The 24,452-nt window shown below is 37.3% G+C and overlaps 1 protein-coding gene across 2 annotated transcripts in view; it reads right to left on the reverse strand.

Moving 5' to 3' along the window:
* Window positions 1-24,452, reverse strand: part of BCAS3 (breast carcinoma amplified sequence 3) — a 370,742-nt gene that overhangs the window by 213,465 nt on the left and 132,825 nt on the right. Inside the window, exons 15-19 of one of the 2 annotated variants that reach the window (XM_009891169.1) lie at window positions 20,175-20,325; window positions 12,803-12,847; window positions 5,997-6,121; window positions 5,203-5,368; window positions 3,934-4,034 (exon numbers count right to left, since the gene is read on the reverse strand). In XM_009891169.1, coding sequence (XP_009889471.1) covers window positions 3,934-4,034; window positions 5,203-5,368; window positions 5,997-6,121; window positions 12,803-12,847; window positions 20,175-20,325 — 588 coding nt within the window. The remainder of the gene's footprint in view (window positions 1-3,933; window positions 4,035-5,202; window positions 5,369-5,996; window positions 6,122-12,802; window positions 12,848-20,174; window positions 20,326-24,452) is intronic. The other variant, XM_009891170.1, reaches the window with a different exon arrangement.

Raw genomic sequence — 24,452 nt, forward strand, 5'->3', positions numbered from 1 at the left:
CTTTGCAGCCTGAGTTCTCATGAAAACAAAAGTAAGACTGAAATCTGCTCTGCCAGAAGGTGACAAGATTCTCAGGACTGGCTGTTTTTACTCTGACCAATTGCAAAAAGCCTGAACCAGTTAGGAGCAGGACACCGACACTTCCTGCAGGACAGCAGGTGGTGGAATTTAACATGCAAGTTCACTTTCAAGCCATGAATTTACAGAAAGGTCCGAATCTCTCGCTACCCACTGCCTCACCTCTCTGCACCAGCCACGGCCGTGATACAGCGCTCAGGTAGATACGAACTGCACACTCTGGTCCAGGTTTCGGCAGCAGATGTCACAGATGACCTCAAAGCAATGAAACAGCTGTGCTAATCCACTTACAAATACCCTTGGGATAAAGGTCTTGGACACTTGTTGTACAAAATATTTCTTCAAACAATGGTTCCTTGTTACTTCCTTATTAGCTGTGAATATACCCAACATCCTTTAAAAATATTAAAAGCGGAACTATGCGTAAGTAACTAAATGCAGTATTTTTAGACTATTCTCTTTTTATCACAAGAACTCACTGGCCTACTTTATACTTTTCAGAGACTAAGGAAGATTTTGGTCCCGTGTTTTGGCATCAAACTGCATATTTATGAAAACCCGCACAGTATAGCCCTCCAACCAGACCGCCAGACGTTTCATTGTTGTGTCCGTCTGCTGACAGAGGTACTCTGTGCTAAAAAGCACACTGAGTATTTTTCAGTGACCCAGGGGGCAAAGGTCACTTATTATAAATGGATAATGAGACCTAATGCAATGTTCTGAGTGTGGACAAAGAAAGGGTCTATCCATACCCCCTTGTGACTTGGTCATTCAGGCTTTTATTTCCCCTGCACACTTAATGGAGCCAAACAATTGGCAGAAATGCTATACAGAAACTGAGAGAAACTGCTGTATTCTACCTCTGATAGACAGATACAAATAGTGACCCTGAAACGGCGCCAGAACTCCTCTTACCACTAACGTGGCAGACAGATGTAACATTCACCCTAAACCCCTATTTAGCCATTTGCTGGCAATTAAACTTACTGACGGAAGCGATAGCACATCAAACCACAGGCTTCAGCTAATGTCAACCCATTACATTACTGCAGGTAAGCAGAGCCAGATAACTTCGTTTTAGCATGTATTTAACAGGGGGAAAGCTAACAGGTATCTTGGACGCTTTTGTGGGAATCCTGGTTTGACTCCATTTTTTCAGAAACTTCACTGAGTAGCCTCAGATAGAATAAATCCAGAAGACAAATAAAACTTGAAAGAAGATCAGATACACGCAAATTTCTCCGTTAATGCCATTTTTACTATGTTGTCTGGATTCCTTGTCTTTCTTTTTTATCATTCTATTTTTCTTTACATTCCACACCCGTAATAAATTTGTATTATGTGAATTAAAACCTGAATTAAAATTCTTCACTGTAATTCAAATAATACAAATTCATTATTTTGTTGGAATTTAGCTACCACTCATTCTTCTTCCTTTAAAAAGTTTCCCATAGAAAAACATTTGAATTGCATAGTATTTGAGCTGTTAATGAAATACACAGAGTGAACCACATCCATCCCCGATTTCAGTATGTGGGATAAATGTGATCTGTGTATATAAGCACTGATGCTCACAGAAGGGCTTTTGTTCAGACCGTGTCTATGCAATACATTGCTTTTCATTTCAACAGAAACTAAAAAGCAGACAAACTACTTTTACAAATTGTCCAAAATTCTCCAGACAGCCTTCTGTGCTCTTGGACCCACACTGCAATAACTGCACACTACATATTGTATTTTATATATTTACACGCTTGATACTGTGCAGGGGAAATAGCTGAAACCAATACGGATGATAAAGACATCTAGAACGACAGCAGAGAATTTGCAGAGGGAGAGACGGGGGAAGAAATCCGGCCCAAACAGGCAAGCTGCAAGGACTCACAAACACAGGTAGTGTTTGTGGATTAAAGCTAGCTTTGGAGAGTATTTCAAGACTACTCAGTAATGCTGTTTTCCCTGAAGACGCTACTTTTGATAGGTTAATAATTCTGCAAAGCAATAGGCTGGACAGCCCTAACAAACAATACTTTGTCTTACACAGATATTTTAACTACTAACAGGCCAAGATGCACACAGCAACGGACAGTATCCTCTTATCCTAATGCTTTGTCTTACGCAGATATTTTAACTACTAACAGGCCAAGATGATACATATTAAAGGAAAAGTGCTGGAAAAGGATCTTAAATCCACCTCCTTGGTGGCAGGAAACAGATTATGTTTTGCCTTGCAAACATGTCTAGCTAAACATGACTTACCGAAACACTGCAGTTTCTGTGAATGAGCCTGTTTCCCTTTTTTACCTCCTTATCATAAAAGTTATTTAATGTCATCATCACTGACAGGTGCATAAGCAATGGATAAAACCATAAATATCAAAATGAATTATCGGCAACATAAGCAGACTATGTGGCAGCAGTTACCTTAAACCCCAATATGAAATTACACCTATGCTCCATAGTTAATAGTGTCTATCAAAGGCATTGATACAAATTACAAATATATTTGTTGACCTGATTGTACTCAAGGCTTCAAAACAGTTATATGAAAATTTAAGTCTAGGCTTGCACACCTAGTTCTAGACATATTCATTTGAAAACAATGATCTGTGTTTCTATAGTAAAATATTATACAACCAAAATACATCCTTGCAACGACCTTTTATCTCAAAGCAGAACTCATATACCTATAAGTGAAAGTAAAATAATGCAGGAATCTAGCAAAAAATTCTAGCCAAAAGGCACATCTAACACAGTGTTGTGCCCTATTAATTACTCTTTCAAATTCTTTTCCACCTTTTGAGTTTTCTTCCTTTTTCTATGCAGGATGGGAAAAGGAAGACCCTAACCTTGCAGGTTCCCACATTTTGAGCTCTGGGCACGTGCAACAGACGGACAGGTAGAAACAATGGATCTAATGTGGTGCCAATGTCGCTTTTACCGGTCACATCCAGACATACCACCTTTTGGCCCAGATGTCCACTTTCTGCATTTTAAAATGCCTGTGCTGCATAACATGCTGGCGTTAGCTGCTCTGACAACTGTGCAGAGGGTCCAGCTCCTCCATGAGTACTGTTACATATGCCAAGAGTTGTTCCCTTGGGAACCTTTGACTGTTATATCGCTTTGATCTTGACTACACCCTAGATAAAAATAGAGAGACTTGCTACTCACTGTTAATATTCTTCTGGTTTTTGAATTGACAAAATAAAAAAGATATAAATACTCATTTATCTATAAAACCAATATAAAACAAATGGGTTTATATATATATAATATACATATACCATATAACTATCGATATAGATATAGAAATGCTACTGAATATGCAATGCCATGCATACTGGCTCCCTGCAAACGACGTGGCTGGATAAGACACAGGATGAGGCAGGGGGGCAGCCGCCCCTGGAAGCGATGCCAAGGCTCCCGAGGGAAGCAGCTGTCTGAGACTCTGGCTGGAAGTAGCCCAGCAATCAGGAGTTCCAGGGGAGAGGGAAAATGCAGATGCACTCACTCGTCACTGAGTATTGAATTCACGAGAGGAAACGGCTAAAAGCATGAGAAGAAATGAAGTGAAGAAACCCTGAAGACTTTAGGGGATCTAGTGGGTCACAGTTGCAAGGCCTGCCAAGCGCTCACATTCTGTGAGCTGTATGACAGCCCCACAACTTTGATTCCTATCAAAAAGAAACTACGTTCACTTCTCCACCATTACTAATATAGCTGGTTACGTGAAGCCCTATTCTGGGGCAGAACGTGTACTGAAATAAATGTAGGTTGAAAAAACAACTCAGAAAGTCACACTCAGCTTAAAACACGCACAGAAGACAAGACAAAAAGTTGGCAGCTACTTACAGCCAGCAAGAAGATACTGGTAGTACTGTACGGCGTCTGCAGCCAGGAGCAGTGGATGGTTTGCATTAAATGGTGGTTGGAGTTCATTCCACTGAGGAGTTCTGAGGTAAAACACAAGACTATTAATATTTAAGCTAATACAGAGAATGTAAATCAGTGTTTCTGTCATCACATGTAATTATCTATACAAGCTCACAAAATGTTTGTAATTATTTAAATTAGCTTGTTCAAACACTGCAATACACCACAGGCAGTTGAGCAGCAGGACCAAATCGCACAGATTGTGAGGCAAAGACAATACTTGTTTGTTGACTCCAGCATGTATTGCGCAAAAAAACGATGAAGGCGGTTTAGATTAAGTTGGTAAATTCGTTTAGGACCATTGTATGTCATGCTGACGTTATATAAATACACAACAGAAACTGGGGAACTTTTTTGTTCTGTTAACTAGCATTGCTTCGATACTGTAAAGTCATTGAGCATTTACAAACTGTGAAAATAAACCTGTGTAAAGTTATGGACTATTGATCCAATTAGAATTTTCAATTCCATTACAACCTACTCATTTCAACAATAATGGTCTAGAAGTCTGTGTTGTAATTTTAATTAGGGTGGGCCATTCCTAAATAGCTTGGTAAATCAAGTATTGATCAATCTAGTCCAGCCATAAGCAGCACTAAGGAATATAGGAGACAAGAAAAATCGATAGAAAAATATTTTAAAACGTCAAAAGCACTGACAACACTTTCTCATCAATTTTTGTTTACTTTCTTCCACATGTCAGGAATAATTTCTCCAACTGTCTTAAGAAATGCTACCTTCAGCTACTTACAGGATAACTCGCCTAATTCTCTGCAATGTGGAAATCTCACTCGTGTCTCATGGCAAAATTCTGTACTTTAACACTATTAAAATAATTGTTTCTAGTCCTTATATAAAAAGCTAATTTACGATCTGATCGTTTATAATCACTAATTGATAAGGATCTCTATTGATCCGTTAACATCTCCACGTAGCCCCATGCCTATAGAAGTATTTAAATGGTTAGCTCCCACTCAGACACGTGAGCGCTAACAGAACTAGATGAAAAGGCACAGATTTGCTATCCGGAGTCCTCTCTTTCAATGGAAAACACTGACAGTCTTAAAGATAAGTTTTAAGATAAAAATATGGGTGAAAAATCACACAGTTCATTCACCCCTTCCAAAAAAGAAAAGCTCACCATCATTTTCTGGACAAAAAGAGGAAGGAGTAAAAGGAATGAGCTACCTAACCAAAGTCCAGCTGGCTCTTGGGCATGTCATCATTTCCAAAGGTGTGTCATCACTAATCTTCGGAGCAGTGCTGAGCGGACGTGGTTCCAATACGTGCTCCACCAGGCTACCGTAACAACTGATAATATACAGTGACTCCACTACAAACTGTTTCGATTGATCTGTTTGTAAGAAGAAAGAAAAACTTATTGCAATAGCACAGCAGAAACAGAAAAAAAAAGCTTACAGAAATAGCAGACTATAATTCTTCTAAGTCTCTTGCCTTTATATGCTTGCAGTCAAAAATGTGAATTAGAAGTGAAAGGGCTGGAGAGACAAAAAGAAAATTGTACAAAGCACACAATTTTCCCCTTGTTTCAAAAAGATAGGCATACCTCACATAAGAGAAGGTGGAATAGAGTTTCCCACCAAGGTGTGTTCAGGTACACACGTTACACACTGCCAAACACATCTGGACATTTGCTTTAGCAAAGGTATCTCACACCTTTACCTCACAGCTTTTTCGGTGACACTTCAGAAAGTACCTTTGGATTGAGCTATCAAAGTTTTTTTTTCTGTCATTATATCATAATAAAAGATCAATGATTTATTTCACTAATTAAAGCTTCTTGTAAATTGTCCTATTTACCAAAAGCATCCAAACCATGTTCCCAAAAGTCTCCATTGTCACTGAGTTTAAGGAACAAAATCTACAGATAAGCACCATCTGCTCAGAAGTTATTACAAAATGAGAAAATAAAATAGAGAATTTAAATTTAAATGCAAATCCTGTTTTTGTAATATACCAACCTTTTTCTCTTTTCAGACCAGGATTGTTAGCAAACCATGACCTCGACGATCCAAAGACTGCAGCAACACAAAACTCTCCTCCCACAGACTTACTGGGTGAAATCTGTGGAGCTGGTTTGGATTTGCTTAAAGAAAGAACAAAAGAAAATTATGAAAGTTAATTCTCAAAAATTAAGATGTCCCTTGCTTAATAGTCATTCTAAGATATTAATTCAGAAGTGGTGAGTATCTGCAGTTCCCATAAGATTCAGCAGGATTTATAGATGCTTAGTGCTCCTCGATAATAGGTCCCAAATTCCCCTCGATCACTGAACTCATTAACTTGAAGAACAGCACTGGCTCATAATGGAGAATTAGTTGGACTGTTTAAAAGACCCAATATTGAATATTTGCATTCAGTAGAAACAACTTCCAAAGTGAATACAAACATTTATAATCATAAGTCCTTTGGGAATGAAAATACAGATTCTGGGTCAGTCATTCTAGGTGGTTGGTATTTTCTTGCATTTTCAAAAGAAACTTACAAATAATGTTAACTTTGCTGATCAGTTGTTACTCAGCACAGTCCCAATGCCATTGAACCCACTAGGATATATGTGACACGGGCAAAAGGGTAAGAGGGAACGACATGCGGAGGATACAAGGAGAGGAAAACAATGCATACACTCACGAGCTACGTGTTAAAACAAATCAGTATCATGTAAAAAGAGATTCAGATACATTCTCCTCTGAAACACCACCATGTGCATGTAGCAGATACAGTGGTTTATGATTATGCTTTATTGAAACATCATTTAGTGCTCCTCCTTACAGGAATCTGAAGATATGTACCATTATGCTTTGCATAAAGGCAAAACTATTGTCAGAGCATTGCCCGTTTCCTCAGTTCATTAAAGCAGGAATTCACCCTTTCCTCAAGAGAAAAGCTGTCTGAGAAGTTCACGCAGGATTCCGCCTTCTCCACGTTCCCTTTTTTCCAGTCTTTTTAATTGGATTATTTTATATTTCTCTCTACTCGATTTCACTGCTCCCTTCTCTTGCTACCTCTCCCTCAACCCTCTTTTTCTTCTATTCGTTTCTTGTTCCACACTACACCAGCCTATGATTACACCATCACATTAACTCGGTCATTTTTAAGTAATGACCTTCAATTCTGAGAAGAGCGTATGTGCATATATGTATGTGTAAACAAATTATTGCAAGTATTATGATGGAATGAAGCAGCAGAAAAATATTTTAAAACAGCAGAAAGCAGTTCAAACACTATGCATAATTATAATGGCACTTAATTCATACTACTCTTTTTTTTTGCTAATGACAAATTACTTGTATACAGGTGAAGTAGTTTAACAGAACCAATAGGGATATTAAAGCAAGAACAGATTATGGCTCAACATGATGTAAAAATAACATAACAAAAGCAAGTTAAACCAAAATTATTCTACAAGCCGGGCTTCTCTAAAACGCCTGCACCTGGCTGCAGAGGCTGCACCTCTCCAAAGAGCTATGTCTACCGAGACAGCTCAGTCCTGATCTCACTGAAATAAACGGCAAAACTCACACTGATCTCACTTCATTTCCTTCCAACAACTAGCTGTAGTAAGGGACATGTGGAAAACATGGCATATGGTCAAAGACATATAGCCTCCATCATTACTGTCATACAACTCGAAACATTTAAAATTGCCACCAACTCGAACTCACCTAAAGCAACAAATACTTTTCGTGTAGCATACCGGAAATGAGGTCATTTATGAAAATGGGAGAAAAGACTAACTGCTTGCACTCCCGCTGTATTTTCAGCCAGGTTTCGGAAAGGGATTTACAGAAAGTATACTGGAGCTTCCCAACACCTTGTGCAGTATTACTCCGCCGGTTTTACAGACGGACTCACTGAAGCACAGAAAGGTTAAGCTGCCTGCCACAAATGACACCCATGGCAAGCCTACGGTCATATGTCTCATTTGGAAGATGAAAAAAAAAACACCAAAAAACAAACAAACAAAAAAAACCCTTTCCAAAGGAATTTTATCACACTGCCCAGAGTCGATGGAAAGATTCAGACAAACTTTTCATGGACTTGATTCGGTCCTGAAGCCCCCATACATGCAGGACAGGCTAGAATGTCCCGAAAGAGCAATTGCAATTTACAGTCAGTAACTGATATTGAACCACCACAAAGCACTTAATATCCAACTGTTAAAACTACAGCTACAGATTACTGGGTCAGAAATCTGTGTTCCAAAAAGTTCCTGAGTATAAATATATTACCTTGCTTGCAGTGGCACAATCTATATTAGAATATTTAAAATGATATTAACATATCAAGTATCAGCTGCTCAGAAAAAAATCAGAAAAGATTTCTTTCACTTTGAAATAGTCATCCGTCACAAAACCAGTATTTTTAACCAGTTCTGTAACAAACTGTGTATCGATAACTATTTTTAGCTCACACCTTCCAAATATGCATGCACTAATATTCCTTCAGAAATGAAAATATAAGTCTGTACTCTAATTAGTCTTTTTATTTACTGATCTATACTTCAATCAATAAATGATTGCTTTTAATATAGAACACGATTGTTCAGAAGGACAGCGTTACCCATCGAGCAATACAAAGCAAACTACAATGACAGGTCTTTCTACACTGTCCTAATACTCTTAATATTCTGAATTTTTACTCAACACAATCTAAGGTTATTAAAATAATTTAAAATGGAAAAAATGGGAGCAAATGCTCTCCTCAACTACAAGCTGGAGTAAAGTTCTACAGAGACATAATTGACTTCAATTTCTCCAAGCCTTTAAGCAGAGGGAATCAGGTTCTCTAAAAACACATTTCTGCAGGATTCTCTGCAGTCTTAGTCCCGAGACCTATGCTCAATCAAATACAGTTATAAACAACCTAGTGGAAATGTTCTGAGCTATGTTCTATTTACATCATGTCTTTAAGATGTGCATCTTTCAAGGCGTGCATTTAGGTGTTGGTTTCAGCACCAAAACATTTTCCCTTCAAGAATGATGTTTTGTAGACAGAAAGAGTGGACCTTGTAAAACGCGATTACTCATGTGGTCAAACTTAGTCCTGCTAAAAAATAAAGACAAACAAAGAAAAATGACTAGCGCATCATATTGGTTTAGACATATTTCTGAAAAAACTGATGCGATGTCAACAAGTCTATTCTGAAAACTATTGTAACTAAGGAATCTTTCACTTTACCACCACTGTACTCGATCCCTGAGTTTTCATCAATACATTCCAACTCAAATTTCTTCCCTTCATGAAACCTCAAAAGCCCAGTTATTTTCAGTAACAGTAATGCCATTAGAAAAATATATTTTCGTGTCATTTTGATATTTTAACAACTTGGAAACTATAAATCCTCATTATTATGTAGATGCAAACACCCTCTCAGCTTTATAAACGATAGCAAAACAATAATGTTGAAGGTAGGTGGTGAATGACTTGTTTCTGCTCTGAACTCCTGCTCTTTACTTGCTCTTAGCCTGTCAGCACTTCATAAATTATTCCAAGAACTGAAATTAAGGCACACTTGGCCTCACTTTTAAAAACATGTAATTTAAAAGAATCCTCACAATATACTAACTTTCAGAAGATTGCACCACATTTTTACTGAAAAGGGTCGCAATGAAGGCAGAAGCGCAGGCTGTTGGAGATCAACACTAAAAACAAGAAAGTGAAGCTAAGGGGACCCAAACATCCACCCTAGTAATTTCCATCTTCCACATTAGACACAAGACGTATTTAAGACATCAGGAGGATAAAAAGGCAGTGTGTTTTTTCCTGTCTGGGTCTACCCAACTGTGTAACTACACCAAGAATTCAATGAGACATAGCAGTATTTTCATCCCAGTTGTATCTGTGCAGAAACCTACAGCAGGAGTACAATAGTAATAAACCCCCTTTCAGTGACACAGTTCTTGTTCTGCTATAAATTTAGTAAGAGCTGTGCCTCAGCTGAAGACCATGTTCCTGTCGTTTCAGTTACCCAGGGCTGACATTCACCTACCCCAGCTGAAGTTAATGACTCACCCACTAAAGTAAAGTTAATCCCAAACTCCAGCTAAATACCACGATATTTGGGGAAATCTGTGTTGTTGATAATAATTAACTTCTCTAACATAATTCTGGACAATTATTTGCATTTTAAACACAGAAGCACTAAGATGCAGATGTACACATGTCCAATGAAAAACATACATGACTATTTTCTACTGAAATGGCACAAAAAGCAATGAGAGCAAACTAAAGAAAATTAAGCCATCGCTTTCTCAGATCTTAAAAAGAAATGAAGAGACTCAACAACAGCATGCAAATTCTTTCATGTTGACAACGCAATAAGAAAAGATTAAGCGTTACTGGAACAATTCAGTGCTACCACCTTTGTCGTTAGAAAGTTGACTTTTCTAATGAATCAAACTCTGCCATAATCTCTGGACATGTACTGTGTTAGCTCTTTATAAAAATCATAACTAATGACAATATTTTAACTAGTTTACATTTTTTATCATTATTTATTTTTCTACTTTATTTAAGAAAGAATTAATAAGCATTAATACTTAAAATATTTTTAAAATCATAAGCAACTATGAAAACCAGAGGCTACGCAGTACAGCGATGGAGTGTTCCTCAAAGAGCTTTATGTCTCATAAAATACTGATGGCTCTTGTATTTGTCTTTATGTTCACAGTCAAACACAGGATGTGCCTTAAAAAGAATAAATAAATTGCGTATATATGATATGAAGGAACGGCTTTAAAATTTAAATATTATCAATCAAATAGTAAGAGTCTGCAAAGACTGAGAATCACATTGGTTTTACATTCCTAACGAACAGGCTTCAAATACATCAGATTCATAAAAACAGAAGCACTTATCCACAACTCCACAGCTAAACCTACTGAAATAGAAACCTATCTGATTTCTGAATGTAAAAGTTTTATCTAGACTACATAAGCAGCAACAAAAGTATCAGGAGAAAAATACTGCATGAAATTTGCAATTACACATAAAATCACTGAAAAAGCGTATCTGTCTCAAAATGCATAAATTTTAATTAATTTATCATTGTGCCTAAAACAAGAAAAGAAAGACATGTTTCCAGTTGTCAAATCATGAATAAAGCAAGAAAAAGCAAGAAAAGCAATGGTAGGCTCCTTTATTCGCCAGGCAGTAAGCTGTCAAATCTCCATTCATTTTGTTTACATAATTTTAGGTCTCATTAAGACCTTAATGGAAACAACATGATTTCTTCCCCCACCCAAAGCATGTTTTTTATCCTAATTTCTCTGTAGGCTAGTAAAGACCATATTTCTGAGCTAGCACTGGCATTAAACAAACCACAAAAGAGTCTTGTGAAAGACAGGCAACAATTTTTGAGTCTATTTCATATATTCCCCTCTTTAATCTAGGCCTTTTAATCTTGCCTCAATCTAAAATCATTTCTGGCTGACAAGCGTCTCTGCTGCTTCATGCAGGGGGTGACCGAAACATCCATTTGCTAAGACAATCCACTTTCAAAACTCTTCCTCCAGAGCCTCTGCAGTTCTTAGATCACCATCAGACAAACTACTTAGGTGCTCCGTAAACTACATGTAGAAATGGTTCTCAGGAAGACTACTTCATTCACCAGCAGTTCTCTAGGAACAAGGCAACGTCACCTTTCCTTTAGCGTCACACGTAGTGCTCCGCTGTCCTGTCTTTGGTATTGCTCCCGTATCCCTCATCAGCTGTCCTCTGCCATTCCGTTAAGAGCCCTGTATCCTAACGAAGCTCTTCAGAAGTTCTTTCTGCTGAAGACAGCATTTTGACAGAGGCACAAGGGGGTGATTACGTGGAACAAACTTCTAGTAGTAGAACCAAGAGCCACATACTAATATTCTAACAGGTACTGACAGACATAGCTAAGAAGTATCCTTAGCTAAACTAAAAAAACCAACACAGACCACCACGCACCCCCCCCAAAATAAAACCCCTCCTTGCCGAAAGTTTCTAAACTTTCTAACTTGTGAGTTATTTAAACTTCTTCCAGTCTCGGTACCTAAAATTTCAACCACCTAACCCCCACCTCATTACCAAAAGGTGACTGGAGGATAGGCAGCAGCGTGTGAAAACTCAACCAAGCTCCAACACAGGGAAACTCGGTAAAACTTGTTTTTTCTTCTGTCTGTACTTTTGTAATATGCTGCAATTTTACATATTAAAGCCAACCCCCCCTAGTATATCCAATATCCTGACTTTAACAGAACTGTGGTTTATTTTGCTTCTTAAATGTGATACACTTCTTTTTTTTCTTGCAGTGCCCATTTTAGTTGCTTCATGTCTCTTACTGCAGTACTTTACTGTCTACTCACTGCTAATCTGGCTTATTTTCGAGAGGTCATCATTGACGTTTTCTGTCTGTAAGCAACTTAGTGCTACAATAGTAAAGGAAACTATACTGAAAAAAAAAAGAGGATTGTTTTAGAAAGATACTGCAGTAACTTTTGCCCACTGGGAAATAATTTATTTTTTCAGCTTCTCTGCTACTTCAAAATTAAATGCTGTCTCAAAGGTAAAAAAAGACAAAAAAAAAGGGAACGCATTTTTTTGACAATGCTTGATGGTGAACACACATCCATAGTTTAAAAGTGAAATTATGCAGTGCTTCCACCTATGGATCAGCCATGCAAGTAAACAAATTAAAAAAAAATTAATCCAAAATTAAAAAATCTAAGCACAGAGTTATTTTCAGTGAGGACAGCAAATGAATTACAGGCATGCCGGGTTTGAACTGGGAACTCACCATGGAGCTTTTATGGAAAAACATCCTGCTCCAAACAGGTAAGGTCTTCACGTAAAGGGGAAAAATGCACAGAAATTAGATGAAAACTCAATTACCAACAAGTACACTGTACATCGTGCTATTAAGATTTACGCAGAAGGTAAACAAAATAATTTTTTATAACTGTTCATGATGCCCTGAAAGAGATGTAGACCTCTAATGTAACCAGCACGCGGACGCTGACAAACGTAACGGCTCAGGTGAACAGTCGCACTGACAAGGCAAGCACCCGCGGCAGCAGGAGCTGACGGGGCAGGCTCGTCGCGCACAACCACCGTGACAAACGGAACCCACCAGCTGCAAGCGGGCTTTAACGTTATCATTCAAGTTAGGCACAGTTTGGGTCTCCTTCCTGAAATCTCCTGACAAATCTGAGGCAAAAGCAGTCAAGAGCCTTGAACAGACATTGAAGTCAAAATTAATAGAAAAAGTAAATTAGCATCAAGAACAACACATACGTGGGTGTTTTCCATGAAACACTGAAGGGCTGAGGGGGGCAGTTTTACAAATTGGCTGAAAGGAGGCAAGCGCTAAGTAAAAGCAACGACAGGTACAAGCGACACCTTTCCTCAGCCCTTTTCCTAGGACAGAAACACACTCTTAAATTAAAAAATCTTTAGCAACTGTATGACGCAGCAATCTCATTTCCCCACTTACAAGCTTGCACGGATGCAGGATAGAGAACCCTAACTTATTTCAAATGTATTTGATGTTAAAAATCACCCGATACAGAGCTAATGGTTTTGGCCACGCAAGAATTTGTCTACACTATGATTTCTTTTTGTTGTTGTTGTTTGAGTATTTTGCACAGCCTATGGTTTTTAAAGTGGTATCACATGACATTAATTTTAGTGCATTTTTAATGGATATCTCCCTTGTTCTTCACATCACCCTTGAAAAAGCCATCGCCATACTGATATTTGCATAAAATCTGCAGAGGAGGAACAGGAGGTAAATTTAGAGCTACTCACATGCCCAAGGCTTCTTTGATTCTCGTTTGGGATGTAACATCATCCACAAAATTGCTGAATAATTGATTTTGTAAACTCCAATGTGTAATTTTTCTTACTATATTCTGACTCGGCAATAAATTCTGGCTAGTTGAAACAAGTGAAATATTTTCAGGCAATGAACTAAAAGAAAATGTCTATCATAGAAAGAGGTATAAAGCACTCAGCCGTGTGCCTACACAATTAAAAGGATACCAGCCTGATAAAAAAAGAATTCTGTGAACTAAATTGGACATGAGCACGACATGAAGAATGAATTAAGACATCCTCTTAAAAAAAAAGTAGGTGAAGGTACAAACGTAAGACACACATTCTTTGACATGCAAAAATGTAAAAATCCCATAAAGAATAGAATATTGCAGAAAAAGCCCTTTTTTATTACTAATATAGGCCAAAAAACGTACTGAAGATCTTTTGAACTCCATATAATGGACTAGCCTTAACTGTTTGTATTTAAAGAAATGTTTGGTTAACACTTTGGGGGAGAGAGCTCATTTAGTAGAACCATCTGCCTTTATAAACATAATATAGCATCTTTGAATAGCGATAAAATCCAATTAAATTCTATGAACTGTACAAATTGTATGATCTCCTATGCAGTCAACACATTCAGTCCCTGAGTCAAAGACCATTCTAATGGCTCAACAGAATATTAGCCCAGCACTATTGCACTATTTAAATATTTAATGGCAAGTCAAGTCTTCTGCATAACCCATAGCCAATATAACGTAAAACCTAGAATATATCTAGTGTGAAGTTGAAGAGTCATTGGAGAGTGGCCGAATCTGACTGGGAGCTAAGAATTTCTAAACTATGATCCTGGGCGTTTTGGCAAGGTGGTTTTTTTCCTCTCTGACTCAGTTTCTCTGTCTGTAAAAAGCAGGCAAATGACATTTAGCTGAGCTCATTAGAACTTTTTAGAAGATAACATAGGCTTTCTATTTTTTTTTTTTTTTGGACAAGCTACTATGTTGACATGACTATATTTACAAATTAAAAAATTATCTCTATTTTAATTACAAATTGACCCAGGCAGATACATGCTTCAATGGAAGGTTTTGGTTTTTTGTTTATTTTTAACATGGGTACAAAATCTTGTATCATGAAGAAATGTAATTACACTTCCGAAGACTACAGTAGAGTCTCAATAAAAAGCTTTCAGTGTAAGAGAGACAACTTAGCATTTCCTTTCTGTTCATGAGACCTAATTTCTTTTAAGATGACTGGGTTTTTTCCTACGATATTTATATAAGCAATTGTTTTTCACTATTTCCTTCACATAATATGGATGGTATGCTAATTGTGAGAGAGAGAGAATGTACAAATTACAGGATAACCCAACCTTGAAAAGACAGCACCAGATGGCTACACTCGGTGACAGTAACGGAGCGATGCCAAGGCAACAAACGCACTGAGTTCCCTGCTCTCATAGCTAGTGAGAAATTCCAGAGGAAAATTATGGAATGAAGATGATTTAAGATTCAAAATTCCAACAGAATTTTCTTAATTTCTTATCTGACTCTGAGTTTTAGCAAATTGAAAACGGAATCGTTCTTTGGTTTTCTTATCATGTTTAATAAAAACTATTTAAGCTTGTAATAAGCTGGGCAATACCCACTTATTGTAACCTTCATTGCTATAGGTTGCCATAGCGAGAATCAGAACTAGTGATATCTGAACAAAATTTAGTGCAAATAACTGTATTTCATATCAATTACAAATCATTACATTAGTTGCTTTATTACCAAAATGTATTATAAAAGCTAAAGGTGACATAAAACACGCCTGAGAAATGTGCCAGAAAGAGAATGTCTGCCTTCAGCATGCAGCAAAGCTGGCCTATTGCACTGAATTTTTTAACTTTACTTTTTAATTTCTTGCTTGACTTTTTTGCTTACTTCTTCCTACTTAATTGCATCATGACTTTGCACTCCTTATTTTTGTTTGCTTCAGTAGTAGAACCTGGGATAAATTAAGCTCTCTAGTCAAAATAAAACAAATAGGTATCAGTGATTTCTAGTACATATAATATAAGCAATGAGAAACACTAAAATGATAAAATTGCATCGGACACTTCACCTACTTTTCCCCTTCCTTATTGGGGGTGGAACGAAGGATGGGATGAAGAACGGATAGAGTTTCATGTTTGAAAATACACTACCTAAATCTTTTGGATGGAAAAAAAGGAAGGTTTATCCCTTTTCCTGTAAGGTACATTGGATGTCTCTGTTTTGACAAGACCCAACTAATGCAGGTTACATCCTGGTGTTTCACTAAAGCTATAATGAATTTGAGAATGAAGTATGATACAAATATAATGACTATATCCCTCGAGAAAGTTAAAACAAATGCTGCTGTCAGAGAAGCCAACTTTTACAATAGTTTTTCTTTCGGGACAGTTCCTGCATCTTTTATTTCCCTCTTTCCTATTACAGCTCATCTGTCTCCCCACATTCTTACAAACGGGAAACTAACTACAACTCATTCCACAAACACAAGGAACACTTATAAAGCTATTGCAAAGCACAGCACTGTCCTCTAACATATTCTGATTCACTGCCTTTTATAGACGAGCATGAAATGGATCATACAGTTCTTCCCCTTTCAAATCTACAAGCTCTTTGTAAACGAGCGATGAATTAACTCATTCACCAGACTTGAGAAGGAATTTAGCACTATTATTAAAATTTTGAGAGGGAAACTGAGGCACAGATATAGAAAGACTTATTAAATCTGGCTCTATTACTGTCTTACATACCCCTAAATCTTTAAACCATAAGATATTTCCTTACTCATTAGTGTTAGAGCCCCTTTGGGAAAGCCTATCCGCTCCTCAGAATGTGCTGACAGTATAAACTACAGGAAAGCGAGTCAATGGGATGACAAAATATAGGGACAAAAATTAAGTGCTTCATGAAGGTGCGGAAATTACAATGAGAGACTTGAAAAAGCAAGGGAAGAAACAGGGCAGGGAACAAGGAAATGATAGTGGTGGCAAGAAGGGAGGTAATGCTCTGAGATACTTAGTGCTGAGAATGTAAATTGTGTTCAGAATAAGAGAGTTTTGTTCAGAATAAGAGAGTTTCTGATCTGACTGATCAGAAAAGGTTCAAAAATCTTTACGTTTGCATGAAAAAAAAAAAAGCATCTGTGATGAACAGTGCAGTAACAACACAAGTCCAGATTCTGGTCTTTCATTCCCATAGGGCTACAGTGAACACTTTTAAAAAATTTACTGCCATTCCACCTGTCAAGTAAAATGACATGCTTTACAGCTCTGTCTGAGACAGATGATGTTAAGAGCACTGATCAGTCCTTTCAGTACCTGAAAAATATTTTGCTGTCTTGGATACTAGCACAAAAAACCCCAACTTGACTTTTTGGTTAATAAAACCTGCAAAATTAAGACATCTAGTTTTAAAGAAGCTTTTCACATGTTAAAAGCAAATAAAATGCACAAATCCAGAACTGCTAATTATATGGGATTCTTTTTGTCTTGCTTTTTACTTTCAGAAAGCTACTACAACAGATTAAATTCCTAATTCTTTAAAAGTAGCAGCAAGAGAAAAGGAAACTGCTTTGAGGGCCACTGAGCAGCAACTGTAAAATCCAACTGATAGCGAGTTCGTCTCCTTTTCTGATCACTGCACAATCACAAGGTTAAGCAGCTGCTCCCAAAGAAGAGCCTTGTTTCCTCGGAGCAGTGCTTAAAGGTGCTGACCATGTAGGTGTAAATACATCTGTCTTTTGCCATTTGCAGTAATACATGCCTCCTACACTTCTCAGAGTGAGGCAGATGGTCCCTGTCCTGTCTAAATATTACACTGTACAGACTTACATTGCTATGTGTTTCTAGAAATATGAGGGCAGATGTTAAATATGTTAAACACACGCTTTGCCCCCTGGAGGTTTAAGTTAAGGCTGCTGTCTCAATTTGGTCATTTTAGGCATGCCAGGCTTCTTGGATCCTAGGCATTCCTCTTAAATCCCTGCTTTATAAATACAGCTTTTCATGTTAATTTTGTGTACTTTCATCAAATATTTTGGATGCAGAAGAAATGAAGGAAGCTCTCAGCTTAGCATTACAGATCCACACAGGCTTCGCTGAAAATTATGATCCTCATTCATGAAAACTCTATTTACACAGCAGGGTATTTCCCATGACTGTTGTTTTCCCCCCTTACATAAGCCTGACTGAATATTTTAAATTTAATTAGTATTTAAAGCTACACAAAATAAAAGGACAAGGACAGTTTGTGAATAGTAAAATTTACTTAAAGAAAACTATTAATACGAACACTCTCTGAATACATTTAATATATTTAAGGATAAAACATTAAATAAGATAATGCAGATTTATTACATTTGCAGTAGTTGTAGAGAGGTATCACCAGAGCATTAGGGAAACAGCCTTTGTAAAGGCTGCTGCATGAGCTACTGTTGTAAACCAAGTACTTTTTTTAAAATCATCATCCTCACCATTGCTCCTATCACCCTACCACCCCTCCGGCAGACCCTCAGCTGGCTTTTTATTTTCTTTCTATGTCTTGTTCCACCTAGTTCTAAGTGTCTATTCTATTCCTAGGAGTCTACCAACAGAGCCCAGAATTACATTTCTGTCCTTATCTGTCTGTTCTCTTCAGGTCACGTTTTTGATAGTTTCCCTCCTTCTGTAATTTCTTGCTTACCTCTGTGCACACTAACCTTTCTCTGCTCCCGCCTCCCTTCCTGTCCTCATCCAAGATCACACCTTCCTATACTTTCAAAATCCACCTGTATTGCTAGTGCAATCTTTTCCCCTCACCTGTGTTTAAATTGTAAGCAGAAAAAGAATGCAAAAATAAACAACTGAAATGTATTTGTGGAAGAAGTTAAACCACAACATTACCCTCTTACTGTTTCTTTACTGTTTCACGAGTCCCGTTTACAACTATCTATGAAGTTCAGGGACCTAACTGCAGACTGCCTCTGTGCTTAGGGCAATTGCACGTTCATAGTTCGCGATTTGGCTCGAGAAGCCTAATGAAATTCCTGTTTACAGCAACGAGAGCAGGACTGGATTGTTAGAAAGACATATATAGAGATACACATGTATATATGTGCATACACACGTAAGCTTTAAAACGTCATCATGCATACTAAGTGCACTAAACAAAATAACAACTGATTTTACAGGATGTCCTGAACACTCAAGCACAGAATAAGGGAATTACTCAGGGAGAGAGGGAATATCCACAAGCTCTCGCTTGAAAAATAATTCCCGGTTCACAAAACACAAGGCAAAATTCACCTCACTATTGGGGTTTGAGCAAGAAACCACTGAAGCAAGCAAGACAGCGCCTGCACCCATTTGCCAAAACACAGGAAAATGTCATGAACCTGTACGACTCTCAATTGTTTTGTCCAATTCCATGCCAAACTTGATCTATTTTTCTTAAAAATATAAAAGCCATCTGTAAATTATTGCATTAATCACATTTGTAACTAGAAAATATTCAGGGATTTGAATAACCAAAAATGAGAGGGGAAAACAAATTATAATCACCCAGTAGCTTTATGTATTAACTGCAAAACCTGATGATTTGGAATTTAGCAAGAGAAAAATATCAACTGTTGAACAGTATCAATTAATTTAAATTTGTTACAGTTTGTGAAGCTCACAGAATCTTCTTAGTAATTATAGCATATATTTAGTAGAGCTTTCCCCAATAAATATTTTGAAGTGCTTTATCATGGCACAGTGAGAAGTACCAAAGTGCAGCTGGCTCCAAAACAAAAGTCCACACGTGAATTTCATAGTACAGAACAGTCACTTCAGAGGAAAAATAAGGTCAAGAAAACAGCAGGATTAAGTTCTCTCTTTATGCTCCACCTGGCTTACTGTCTTTCCATTTCTGATAGTCAAAAATCATTTCTGCTTGAAAAGTGTGGAAATCAAAATAAACAAACTTGAAAAAAAAGTAAAACCATAACTTATTCTGATTGAATACAGCTCTGCTTATGTTTCATACCAATTCCTGGCGTGAAACTCTCCCGATGTCAGTGTACAGTATTTCCCATATGGTAGACTGCAAGAAAATGACTCACCCAAATGAATACTCCTGAATTTTTTGAGATTTATTTTCAGGGTTTGTTTACTTATCTGACACTGTGTTTCTTTTCTTGTCTCCCCCCCTCCTCCCTCCCCCCCGGTTCTGTTGCCATTAAATTACATACACTGAAATTAAAATAAGGAATAAAACTAAGTATCACTAGTAACACAATATATTTCCATATTAATTATAAATAACAACATTAAGAAAGGTTTGTGCAGAGACACTTACCCTGTGCGTTTGGTGATGGTCCCTAATGTCATTGGCTGTTTGATTTGAGCAAGAGGCAACACCACAGTCAAACTTGGAAGAGGCAGGAGTCGCGGGTTCCCGGGATTATTGTTTGTGAAGTTATTGTAAGTGTCTTGGCTGTTCAATTTACCTTGATGGGATAGAGATGTAATAAAACACATTATGGGATTTTTTTCTTCATTTATCATTTCTAACAACTGCCTGAAATAAGCCATTGCCAAAACCAGGGAAAAAAAAGAAAAAAAAAAAGAAAAAAGAGAAAAAGAGAACTAACGAGCTCCTACTGTAACAAAAAAAAATTTAAAAAGGTCATCTTCATTTCAGGTAAAAAAAAGATGACAATGAAAGCGGCAAGTATTTATTTTTATATATGGGGATAAGGTCCCCTTCCATGGAAAGGAAATGATGCCTGCTGCTCGCCTGACAGTTTTGTTCACCAAAATGTTTTTGAGTTTGGTTTGAAGAACAAACTCTGGATTCCAATCCTCTATGGGGGGAAAAAAAAAAAAAAAAGAATATTCTGGAAGGGAACTATTTTCCTAAAGTACCACATACAGTGTTGGTAATTGAAAGTCCTGAAAAGGTCGCTTTTGTTGTCTCTGCGGATAAAGGCACACATAATAGTAATCTGCTGAACTAAGACCAGGGAAAGTAACAAGTAACTATACAAAATAAAGCCATGCCAACCTACAGGTAAAAATCAAGAAACCATCAAAAAAGTAACAAACTGTACATTCATTCAAAAAAGAAGAAGAAAACAAAACACAGATACTCAAAAAAAAAAGAAGGGGAAAACATAACAAAAAAATCCCGACAACCCTAAATTTAGCGTCTTTCAAAGAGGTCTGTGCTGGATATACGCCCAGTTTAGATACGCTTTCTTACTTTCTGTATCATTCTGTAGTCACAACCTTTCATTCTTCAGTTAGAAAAGGAAACTAGCTACAAATTTCACGGACAGTAAAGAAAGAAATGTGAAGAAACCAAAGAAAGAAGTTAAACAAAAAAGGGGCCAGTCTGTTTATAACAGAATCAAAAGTACTTTAAATAGACAAGCAACCATGAATTAAAAGGTTTAGATCATTAACTTGTTTTTCTGTGTTCCTATAATGCTGTGAAACGCTGGCTTTGTTCTTAATCAAAAGGGAGCCATATTGGGAATTAGGTTCCTAAACAACCGATGCATTCTACACAGATATTATACAAATCCCAGGCCAAATCCATACAATCTGACTGAAGAGCAGCCACCTTTTTTCAAGGAAAAAAAACAGCACAGAAAAGGGTTTCTCACAGGAAGCTGCCTGAAAAGCTTTAATGGTACTTCAGATGGATTGAAAATAGGAAAAGGAAGGCGGAAAAATCTTAATGAATGTCTCATCATCCTAAAGACACTCAATGCTTCCTTTACCCTTCTTTTAATACTATATAACTGTAAGCTTAGGGCTTTTATTTGTTTTTTTCTACAAAGTCCATAGACCTCTGCATCTTAAAAAAGCACAATAACAAAAATGATGAAATTACAAAGTGTATTTTGTGTTAAGCATCTGGCCTGAACGTTGGTCAATACTTTTTAAGAGAAATAGCAAGGCTTTCATGAATAACAAGCCTATTGAAGTCTCAGAGAGCAGATTTCATTAATAGCAATTTTCCTGCACCAACTTGGAATAAAAAGAAACAGGAAAGGGAAAAAAAAAACCCAGCTCAGTTTTAAATTTAGACCGAGATGCAATTAATTTTTTTAAGATTAGTTTCATAATGCATTCTTGGTTCTTGTAGAAAGGAGTATGAATAGTTTTCTGCATTATTGTCTAATTAGTTACTGTTGCATGTAATCAAGGCCTCTCTGAAAGTGTTTCACTCTCCAATATTCACCATGAGCAACTGCACGCTACACAGCAAACAGCAACAGTATCTACAGCGGGGGCTCCAAATGTCTGTAATTTGTTTTCTTTTACTTGTTAGGAATATAATGATTAACTATGAACTACTGAACCAAATGACTGTGTTGGAACAGTCCTCTCTCTCAAGGCACATTTAATTACTCGGTGCCCTCTGCTCCCAACATCATGTAGGTTTCCATATGCAAAACCTTCAGTTGATTCAATAGAATATTTGCATGCAGAGAAATGAGGCATTTACAGATGTCTGTCCTACACAAGGATGAGCTGCTTTATTTTCACACAAGTTGAGGAATCCCAGGCAGCTAAGCATATCTGGAAAACTGCAGGAATAAGTCATCACTTAGGAGTTTTTTATTAATTGCAGCAACAACATCCTACAAATTTTTAGGGTCACACATAAGAAAAGAAAACACGAAGTAGACCAAAAAAAAATATTAAACTATACAGAGAGAACTGAAAATGCGCACAACAGATGCTGAATGGGACCAAAATCTCAGATGATGATTCTTTGAAAAAAAACCCCAAACATTTAGGGGCCAAGCATTTCATTTGTAAATGTTTACCTTAATCTGATGTATACAAACATCAATAAAAAATTAACTAAACCAGAGATCATAACGCACAGCACTTCACAGCACAAACATGATAAAAAAATTCAGCTATTTCAAATGGAAAAGCTGTAAATACCTAGGGTAAATCCCAATTTATTGCCTGCCAATCTATATTTTCTGCATCAACATTTAGTGGCTTAACTGCAACTAAAAGTGATAAAAGTCAAAAATTAAAAGTTGGAATGCTAAAAAAGGAGACAAATTATTTTTAACAGTAAAGTTTTTCTTGAAAATCTGGCTACAATAATACTAAGATGAGTAAAGTTTAAGAAAATTATACTTAAGAGAAAAAGGAAAAATATTTGCTTCCATTTTCACTGAATTATTTTTAGCTATTTTTATGATGGAAGTGTTCTATACTGTTATATCTTCATAATATGTTGCCTTGGACCTATCAGAGAGGTACATGCTTGTCATCTTAACTGCATAGCCCTGGGGATCCAGTAAACGCACTCTATGACTGCGGCTGCTCCTTTCCTAAGCATTCAGCAAAAGCTCTATCGTGCGTTCTGAATTTCACTGGAAAAAAATAGTGTCACACATTATGTTTAATAAGTCATTTTAAAACCCCATAATTTTATGGTGTGCTCTTGCACCCACCCAGAAATTCGACAAAGTCACCCTCCGTTCCTCCAGCCCTTCAAAGTAGGAAACTGCTCCTGCAGTAATTGGGAGTTGTGTGTGCACAGGACTGCCGTATCAGGCCAAGAGAGCACAAAGAATGCAGTCAAGCATCAACATTATTTCTACAGCTCAAGCAGTTGTTGATTCACTGTCAAAGGACAAGCAACAAATAAGCCAAAGTTTAATTCCGCTAGAAATATCAACCATTTTTCATACAGCAGAATCCTGTACTCAAGTTACCTTGCCACATGTGGACAGAATATATTCACTCTTGTGAATGTAAATATGTATATTAATAACGAATAAACCCCTGGAATTATAGCTTCAATAGAGTAGCTTCACTTAGCACTGACAATTTAACTTTATGTTAACTTAGTTGTATACTGACTGCTACGCACAAGTCACATCCTACTGACTATTCAAGCAATACTTTCTATTGCAATTAATTTAGAGAAAATTAATCATTATCATCACAATTTCAGGGCAAGCGTGCCCTCTCAAGAATCAGTCAGAATATCTTCAGTAGAGCATGCCGAGCGATGGGGCACCCTCCCGTGGTAATGGCCCCGAGTGTGAGCTTAACAGCGCTCAGGACCTCGCGCAAAGCCGGTCGTTTTAGTTGAGTATTTGCCCTTCCACGAGCAGCCACGGAAGAGATTTTCAGACAACAGTTGAAGAGCTGTGCACGGAATACATGAAAGCCAGTGTAGGCTAAGGTTTATTTCCCCCGTGTGCATCCTCCCATTTGCCTGCCCTCCCTCTCCAGCTTGGGCCTCAGCTCAGGACGTGCCCAAAAGGAAGCACTTGCATTATTTTCACTCAAATATTACAGACTCAAGGTCCAAATTCCTGATCACAACTAAACCCAAGCAAAAAAAAAAACCTCCTACAGTTAATCCTAATTCAGCCTTTTAGACTTCCATTGGAGAAAAACAAAAGAAAAAAAAAAAGTCCTATGTCTCAATTTAAGCTGTTGATAAATCTCTTATTAATTTTACTAAGGGACTTGCAAAAAGCTGAGGATGTTGTGGCTCTGGTAGTCTGACAGCAGAAGTTTATTTACAAGTGCAGCATCAGCCTGGATAATCGTTGCCTACCGAGAGAGGGAAACCATGATCAGT

Source organism: Charadrius vociferus, unplaced genomic scaffold, assembly GCF_000708025.1.
Source record: "Charadrius vociferus isolate BGI_N301 unplaced genomic scaffold, ASM70802v2 scaffold239, whole genome shotgun sequence".
In the NCBI taxonomy this organism is placed as follows: domain Eukaryota; kingdom Metazoa; phylum Chordata; class Aves; order Charadriiformes; family Charadriidae; genus Charadrius; species Charadrius vociferus.